At 31.7% G+C, this 9,737-nt stretch overlaps 1 protein-coding gene and 1 pseudogene across 1 annotated transcript; one reads left to right on the top strand and one right to left on the bottom strand.

The window, feature by feature from the left end:
• The first annotated feature begins 1,249 nt into the window (after positions 1 to 1,249).
• On the top strand, positions 1,250 to 1,920 carry LOC137829625 (mitogen-activated protein kinase homolog MMK2 pseudogene; annotated as a pseudogene).
• A 571-nt stretch (positions 1,921 to 2,491) lies between these two features.
• Positions 2,492 to 7,008, bottom strand: LOC137829623 (putative polygalacturonase). The gene is made up of 6 exons (XM_068636472.2): positions 6,654 to 7,008; positions 6,133 to 6,468; positions 4,869 to 4,989; positions 4,272 to 4,446; positions 4,071 to 4,141; positions 2,492 to 3,345 (listed from the first exon to the last, which is right to left on the bottom strand). The coding sequence occupies exons 1-6, from the start codon at positions 6,663 to 6,665 to the stop codon at positions 2,636 to 2,638; spliced, it is 1,425 nt and encodes a 474-aa protein (XP_068492573.1). The 5' UTR covers positions 6,666 to 7,008; the 3' UTR covers positions 2,492 to 2,635.
• Positions 7,009 to 9,737: the final 2,729 nt, after the last annotated feature.

Here is a 9,737-nt window from a genome sequence, read left to right as displayed (position 1 = left end):
AAAAATAAATCTGAGCTGAATGTGTATAATGTTCTTCACCTCCTCTACAACAGACTAGAGAAAATATTTTAATACGAATTTGCTTTACAATTTACATTGATATGCTGAATTACCCTAGAATTTTCTTAGTAATTTTAATCTTCTTGCTTTGAATTATATTTGTTAATGACATTCGATGTTTTCTTTTTCAAATCAATAGGTAAAATATAATTTTACTTATGAACATCCTGAAGAGCCTGGAACTTTGGAAGACTAAATGAAGCTCAGTCTGTGTACTAGGTGGTGTCGGTCTCCTATTTGAGGTCCACATAATCTATTACACTGGTTGGACTTAGTGTGGTCTTTAAAGCTTCTGGCAGTGTAGCATAGTTTTTATATTTTCTTACAGTAACTCTTAAGATCTTTCTTTTTTCCCCAGTATTGAGACTGGTCATGTTCTTATTTATTTGTATTTCTGATCTGGAAGTTGGATTTACTTGTAAATTAGAGTTCCAACTTCTACAGCTTTATGCAATTGTAAATTTTGGGTGTCAAGCTTTGCTGAAATGATGTTGGTACTTTGATGAATTTGAACCTTTTGTTTATTTCTATCAAATTGATCTCTTTGGTTTAGTATGATAGGATTTGGGGAAAATTCAAGGAAAAAACAACTGAGTTTTGAAGGGTTGAATATTTTAATGGTGTCTGCCAAAGGTTTCAGGTCTGGTGGCATAAGAATTTTATTTTGAAATAAAATAATATGAAAACAAAAACTGTGCCTCACTCATATCACTTATTCCTAAATGAAAAAGATGCATCACATTAATAAGATTTTGGATCTTTATGCTTATGTCTTCTGGATTTACGACCTGTATCACCATGTTGAAATGGAAAATTAAAAAATTGTATACCAGTTTTGAAGTTCTGAAATGTTATAGGTTTTTATTTATGGACAAGGTATTTGTGGTCCTTGCCTTTACAGTAGTTTTACTAGTAGAGTAGATCATATAATATTTTTATTGAAAAACATTAAAGAATTGTACTCTCTATGACTACTTTTGTACCCTTGGTTTCCTTTTTCCTTTTGAGAACCTAAGGAATCATATATGTAAGAAATGATAATTGATTAAATTAAGAATGCTTATATAGTCATTGACCCATTCTGTTCTAGCTTATCAATAGATTCGGATTATACGGTTTCCTGGTAGGATGTAAATTTTCATTCTTTGATGCCTTTTAGATTTCTTTCTGATTTAGAACTAACACTACAATGACAATTCTCATTTCTTTCAACAACCTGATTGGTTCACCCGATGATGCGAGCCTTGGATTTATACGAAGTGATAATGCTCGTAGATATGTAAAACAGCTTCCCCAGTATCCAAAGCAAAACTTTTCTGCTAGATTTCCCAACATGTCTCCTGGTGCGATTGGTTTGCTAGAGAAGATGCTTATCTTTGATCCTAACAGGCGTATTACAGGTATTCGGCTTGCAAAACTTTTTCCCCAGTTTTATGAATGTGACTTTTATTGTTCCTGGAGCAGTATATGAATAGGAATGATATGGGGGCAGATGTGAAAGACCAGTTTATGAGAACTTTAGCACCAACAGATGTAAATTTTCTTGTCTTGTTTCTTAACAACATACATACCAGAATGATGATAATGATGATGTGGCAATATAGTGATTTCTTATTAGATGTCTTTGTACAAATATTTTACAATGAGAGTGTTTATATCTATAAATAATGAGATTTTCTTTTGTCTATATTTTTATTAATTGTATCCTATTCTCAATTATTTTCAGTCGATGAGGCATTGAGCCACCCATACATGGCACCTCTCCACGACATCAATAAGGAACCCGTTTGCACTAGACCCTTCAGTTTTGACTTTGAGCAACCGTCATTCACTGAAGAAGATATCAAGGAACTCATCTAGAGAGAATCTGTGAAGTTCAATCCTCTTCCACCAGTACTGAGATTTTGTATTTATGTTGTATATGCTTAGTGAAATACCTGATAACTAATATACGTTATGACACTACTTTGGCAAGTTGCAGAGCACCACAGAACATGAAACATTTTGGACATATCTGAGGTTGTTGTGAGGTTTCTTTCATTTCAGTCTCATCTCAGATTCTTAGATAATCATATTGTTGTGATTTACCGAGGAAAGGATCAGAAGATGTGCAGTTATACTCAGTTTTTCAGCTGATTATCCTTAAGCTCCAACTAGACTCGAGGACCGTGCACTGAACTTTCTATCCTTTATCTTGCCAGTCTTTCTATCCTTTACACCCGTAAAAATACACAACTTTTCATTTAGACATTATCCCATATTCCCATTGTATGACATAAAATGTAATGGTTTGTTAGTATTCGAAATAATTTTTAAAATTTCTTAAGTCATACGTGTGTAGTGGTCCTTTTAACAAAACCTTAACAGTCAGTTTGATTCATGTAACAACATAATATTTAGGTTCGAATAAGCTTAAAGCCATTTCATAAGCTTGTAGCAAAGAGAAAATTGTTTCATTTCAATAATTTGACAGATAATTCATTGTTCTACATGAGTAACGATTTCTGGATTGTGGATAAGATGGTAAAGACTAGCCTTAAATAAATAACTATAAAACATTGTAACACAAGTGTAGTCATTCATGTTTAATTCGGTAAGCACACTTTTTAAGCTTCAACGAATCAATTGGTAGATTATCTGCAGGGAAATCACATGCTTTGATGTTATCCTGCCCTTGGTCAGGTAAAGAATTGCATGGCTTAGGAGTCACCCCACTTGTGATCCCTTCAATATCAGTACATGTCCATGGCTGTTTTTTGGCTTTGGCTGCCATGTTAATGGTCACATTGGCAATGCAGATTCCAGTAAAAGGGTCATTGGAGATTCCTTCCAACCTAGCAGCCATGGTGACATTGTCAGCCACCACATCCCTGTAGTTGATGCCTTTGATCTCAGGCAAGGCTTTAGGATCATAGTGGCTATCAGCATGGGAACCATAGCTACCAGTCATCCAAAAAACCCATTTCATGGTGTGCATGGTCATTCCCTTTACATATATGTCCTTCACATACCCTCCTCTCCCTACTGCAGTCTTGATTCTGACCCCTGATTCTGTATGGATGGCTGTGATGTCCTCAGCTCTGACATCCTGGATTCCACCTGACATCTCACTCCCCAAGGCAATGGCTGCACTTTCTGGGGAAATGCATGTCAGCCGTCTTATCACTAGTTGTTTTGTGGGCCATCCAAACTTTATGCCATACTCATCCCACCCACTTTTCACTGCTACACAGTCATCCCCAGAAACTATGTAGCAGTCTTCAATTCTGGTATTTGTGCAAGAATCTATTGCCAAAAACAAGGAAAAATACACTCACTGTTCTTAGAATTAGTTTTAATACTATTGAAATCTGATTCTTTTTAGTTTCCTTCTATTTAATTAATTAATTATATCTAGGAACTTTTTCTCAAAATATACCTATTTTTAAAAGGAATTTAATCAAATAAACTTGTTCAAACTAGACCCATTTATTGATTGCATATGGAGAATTTGTCTTCTCTCAATAAACTATATTAAATTTAGGATATTCTCCCGGGATAAGTTGCATTTTTAAGATTACTATAATCTTAAAAAGTAATTTTGAATTTAATTTTTAAATTTTGACCTACCATATAGTGACGTTTCTGAAGAAAGGATGCAAATTTCAAAGTTTTGACTTACCATCTTTTTCATAATTTTTTCCGCAACTTTAAAAGTTTCATTTCTCTAATTAATTTCTATCTAATTAAATAAAATATTTATTGTTAATGATGAAAATAATTAATGTTCTTTTAATTTATTTTTATTATATATTTTAAATTTTTAAAATACTTATTAGATACAAGAAAAGTTGTCAGTTGTATATTAGGTGAGAGAGTGAAAAAAACTATTTATAATCATACAATCATGTATAAATCACTAAATTAATACTAACATTTACGTAAATTAAATGGTTAACATCAGTTCCTTTTACTATTTTACTTGGCATGTTCTCTCCACTGGAACACACAAATAATCTTAAGATATTCACCTGGGTTGATGCCATCAGTGTTTGGAGATGGGAGAGTAGCGATAATGGTGAGACCTTTAATAATAATATTGCTGCATAGTGTTGAAAAAACTATTATAATCTTGAAATTGGAACAACATTTCAGAGATGTAAAAAGGCTTCTTAGGGTAATCTTGAAGGCATTTATAACTTGAATAAGAGCTTATGAGAGGGCAAACTTACCTGCTATAAACAGGATGAACATTCCATGATGGAGAATTTAGGAGGGTCAAATTGGAAATTTGAATCTTGTCTGAGAACATTAATTCAATCAAGTATGGACGAGTGTACTTCAGCTGTTTCTTGTGAAATTTCTGCCACCAAAATGCTCCTTGACCATCTATGGTGCCATTGTCACCTATCACCCCAATAGTGACATCAATTTTAATAACATTAAACTTACAGAAATTTTTTAAATAACATGAAATTGATATAATCTTTTGTTGGCATTTAAGAAATCATCTCATTGGACCAAAAAAGGGTTGTAGTATGATCATAGTCACAAATGATCAACCAGCCTGTTCTGAAAATAACTACCTGTCTAATTTGACTCAAAGTAGCTCTTGAGAGATACATTGAGTATAAATATTAAATTAAACAATTAACTAATCTAAAATGTTTAAGGGAAGAAAGTCTAATGGGAATACATTGAATCAGAGCAAGAAATTTTGGCAACTTGGAATTCAAAGTTTAGATGGTTAACACATGTTTTCTGAAATGGTTCACCAACCCTTAACTACTACTTCGATAATTGTTTCATGCATGCAACTTTTTGCATACCTGTGACAATAACATCAGTGAGGTTTGTTCCAAATATGAGGCTGGTGTACCTTCCTGCTGCTGCATCTCTTCCTCTACCGTACGATGGGAGTGGTTCAATCACAGGCCACTCACTAATATCCTACACCAATTTATATTAATGATCAATAACTAATACAAAGAAAAACTTTGGTTAGTGGTGTTGCACATGAAAGGGCTAAAAAATGTGCCACACTACGAACTGTTCCCCTATGAAAAAAAGACAAAAAGTGTATTGGACCACACTATGGCACTGAGATAGTTTATAGGAGGAATAACCAAAAGTGCAGGGATGAAAATTGACGTGATTTTGGGGATTAAAGGTTCCTTTCCTATGGAACCAGATTTGCCATCAAGTGAGTTTGTGAACAGTTTTTAGTTGATCAAAGGTTTGGGAGTTTGTAAATTGCTTTCACCAGTTACTTCACAATATTGCTTTGATAGCATAGTTTTCCAGTAACAGTAAAAAGTGAGGAACCTTGTCACACGTTTGAATTTCATTTATCCAACATTTTACCTTATTTGTAACTCAAGTGAATCCCTTTAAAAAGGTATATGTCCAATTTCATCAGTAAGGCATTTGTCCATGACACTATGACAGCGATAAATAACAAACTAGTTTTACTAATTTTCCATCAATGAAGTTCACTCACATAATTTACTTTCCCATGCACCCAAAGAAAGCTTAATAGCATCACTTCCTTGACTTATTGTTGTTTTTTATTTTGTCAGATTTGGAAAATAGTTTTCCCCAAATGCTGCCACAAGGAATGGTGCAAGAAAGGGCATATGAAGACAACTGGGTGAAAAAACAGTAGTTCAAATACCAGAATCAGTAGAATAATTTTTTCCACTATAGAGGAACAGTATAACACCTTGAGAACATACAAAGAAATTGACATTTGTGGTTTAGTAAGAAAATCAGTTAACATTATCTGGACATGTGAATAGAAGGTTATTAGAAGCACTTATAGAAAGTATAGATTACAAGATTTTTTGTGTAAAAAGGTTTAGAAGGAGACTAAGAAAAACATTGAAAATTCGAAGAAATTATTAAAAAGGATCTTATACTAAACAATATTTGTGAGGATTTGATTTTTAACTGAAACTAAACGGTGTAACTGATCTCAGCAAGAGAAACAGGACTATAGTGGTTGCAAATCAAGAACTTGAATGTTGACCAGGTCATGAATCTCATATTTGTGATTACTTAGTTATCAAAGAATGAACAAAATGAGAGAGATACCTGAGAAGCAAGGAGAACAGCATCTTTGTTGAGATAGAGAGTGAAATGACTGGAAAGACTAAAACTCCCAGTAAGCCATTTTCCAGCAGGAACATAGAGCTGGGCTCCCCCTTTAGAAGCATACTCACTCAGATGACTGATTGCAGACTTAAAGGCCTTTGTATTTGATGTCTTTCCATCTCCAACACCACCAAAATCTGTCAATGAAGCACTATAAGCTCTGCAATTTATAGCTTTGTACTCGAAGGAAGTGCTACCAGTTTTGGATTTTCTGCTCTCAGCTACCTCTGAGCTTAGCAGTGTCACCAAAAGAAGAGCACAAACCAATATAATTACCTGTAAAACAAAACACCCCTTAGAAAAAGAGTAGAAAATAAAGGTAGATGCACACAACATGTAATTCTATAATATTTGTCAAGGGTTTTTCATGCATAAGCTCTAAAAGTATATGCAGCAAAGAATTGCATATATGAAACCAAAATGCAACTTAGAATGAAAGAGGAGGAAAGAGGGGGTCTCACTTGTATCCTCATGTGAGTTTTCCACAAGAGCTACACTTGGTATTTGTTTGAGGTATATGTGAAGAGTGAAGCAACTATGCTAAGTATTTATAGGGGAAGTTTAGATATGGTCAATAGGTTCATTCATGAATTCTCAAAATTCAAAAAGTGGATGATTATTGTTTAGGATTTGTTTAACAAAAAGAAGCAACAATTATTTTCTCTCTTGATAAATAAATTGGTAAATATGACTATAACCTTGTACCGAATGTTCTTTTTGTCATTTCCTAGACACAAAAACATACATGTCCAACATTATTTGTTATCTCTAAGAGCCATGATGTACCAAAAGAATGATACTCTATTTGTTGCGTCCAAGGCTTCAATCTCAGTTGCAACATCAAATAGGAGTTGTCCAATCTTCAAATTCATGAGTGGATTTTTCGTTTCTTTCCATTTTTCATTTAGTTAGAATCTCTTGAGGAGAAAGGAACATTAGAAGTTGTATTCTTAATCTTATTGTGCACGCATGTTCTTAAATAGTGATCCTAAATGATACATATACAAAATGTTACATAACTTGTTTACAGAATTAGTATATGAAGACAATGAACATAGATTAATGTAGTTTTGTTGTTATGATTATGCTTTGTGAATTTAGGAAGAAGTTTAGAATGGTGGGATATTGGGTTGGTGTGGCTTCTACTATGAAATATTATTGGAATTCTCACTTCTCTTTCAATTGGTCTTCTTCTTTCCCTTTAAGCCAACGCCAATCCCCACTATTGCCGACCCATTTCATAGAAGCACAAATCATCACAAAATTAAAATATTCTTCATTTTTCATGAAAATAACAGCTAGTCTTTATTAGACAATAAATTATTTGTGTCTGAAAGAATAATGTTTGGAAGAAAAGTGAAATAGAGAAAAAAAGTAATAATAGGGAAAATAGGAGAATGACACTACAAAATATAGTTTGTTCGAAGAATAAAAATAAGAAAGAAAGAAAGAAAACAGAAAGTTTATATTTGCATGTTTGGATAAATTGAAAAAACAGTCAAAAAACTAAATACTTCATCATTTACACAATAATTCATAATATGGTTAAAAATATAATTTTTAATAGAATATTTTTTTAACATCAAATTATTTAAAAAATTATATTATAATTTAAAAAAAAGGATTAATTTTCTCTCCGCTTCAAGGGGTTTAATATTCAAATTCTCATTATATCTTCTGATTATATCCCTTTCAATACGAAAATTAGGATTAATTTTGAACTATTATTAGCAATACTCCGTAACATATTTATTGGTGACGAAAATTCACTTTGTTGAAATATTAATCAAGAATAAAGAGGTACTTTTACATTGATATGTATGCTTTAAAATTATATAATTTTAAAATATATTTTTTACGAGTTAGATATTAATAAATTTTATAAAAACTATAACAAAAAGTATTTGAAGAATTCTTAAAAATTTTACGTTGAAATTCTATTGTTGGAATTAGGCATTTATACCATTTAAGAAGGTACCAGCGTTTTCATTTTCATATTTAATTTAGTGTTTAAAAATCCAACCTTGCATTAAATATTTTCCTTCCAACTACTTTTAATCAATACTTCGTGCATTATAAATAAATGAGCAAATAATTAAAAATTATTAATGGCTAAAGCCTTAAGGAGAAGTTTAAAAACAGATTATTTTTTTTTCATGTCCGGAGATCATGGATTTTGATAATCATGATTTTTAAGACCCGCTAAATTTGAAAAGAAATATTTATATAAATTTTTTTAAAGTAAAAGTAACATGATATGTTTATTAAAAAATAATTATTTATAACATACAATTATCTAATAAGAGTGTTATGATGTTTTATTAAAGTAAAAACCTTTTTAGCTTAGAAAAGTTAAATTCTCATCTCTTCATAAAAGTAATTTCTTGGAAAACTAAGTTAAAAAATTGCCAGCTTTTTTATAAAACATAAACCAAATATACAATTTTTTTTTTCATTTTATATTTAAAAAAGACTAAAAAATTATCTTGTATCAAACGTCCTAAATGTCATATATATAAAATAGAACGAAGAAAGTATTTTATTTATGTATCACATTAAAATATTAATTAATTATTATTATTAATTAGTCATCATCTTAAACACATAACATTTGAGAAAATGTAATAATTTGTTCCACCAACAAGTGATAGTGGTGAAGTTTCATCGAGATTGGTAAATAGAATAGGGGTTAGAAAATTCATTCACATGAGAGAATTTCTTCAATTAACCTCTCAGAAATAGTATGACAAACCAACAAAGATAACATTAAGAAGCACATAATAGTGATGTTGAAAGTTTTGAATCACAACTACTCCATTCCATCACAAGCAATAGCAAACAATTATTTGAAGCAGAGCTTGTTACAGTAGCACTATAGCTAGATGTCAATGCCTTCATTACCTAAGACACATTTTTTTTCTTTCTTCACATGCCACTCTTCATTCTCACCCCTCATTCAGTATGGATGGCTGTGATGTACTCATCTCTCACATCTCACTTCCTAAGGCAACTGCTGCACTTTCCATGTTAGCCTTCTCACCACCAATGTCATCCCACCCACTTTCCCCTGCCACAATTATCTACACAAATTGATTTATTTTTATTAAACTAGTGCAATTTAATAGATTAATTATTGAAATGAATAAAATTTTACAAAATTATTAAAATAGTTAAAATAGGTAAGTCGTGTTAAGTTGATATGACTTTATTGTAATTACTTGTTTTTTAATAGTCACCTAACATTAGGTTTTTTTTAGTTATCATGGCTTCATGTATTTAAGTTTTTTACTGTTGTTTGTAAAAATACATCAAAAGGAAATAAAAATTCTGAGATATGACTTTTATTGATCATCTGCTACATGAAGTTTACGTTTTCCAGCAAGCTTAAGCACGGTAACATTTGATCTTTTATTCATTTAAATTTTTCATTACTGATTCATTATGAATACAAATTGTTTCTTTTATAATCTTGGAAGGAAATATTGTTTTTCGTATGGTATCAAAGCAGGTAAAAAAAAAACCTATAACCTGCTTTGCTTTCGTTG

The sequence above is a fragment of the Phaseolus vulgaris genome, chromosome 7 (genome assembly GCF_051622355.1).
Source record: "Phaseolus vulgaris cultivar YP4 chromosome 7, ASM5162235v1, whole genome shotgun sequence".
NCBI classification, from domain to species: domain Eukaryota; kingdom Viridiplantae; phylum Streptophyta; class Magnoliopsida; order Fabales; family Fabaceae; genus Phaseolus; species Phaseolus vulgaris.
Note: the sequence above shows the minus strand (reverse complement) of the source record. Positions and strands in the feature narration are given on the sequence as shown.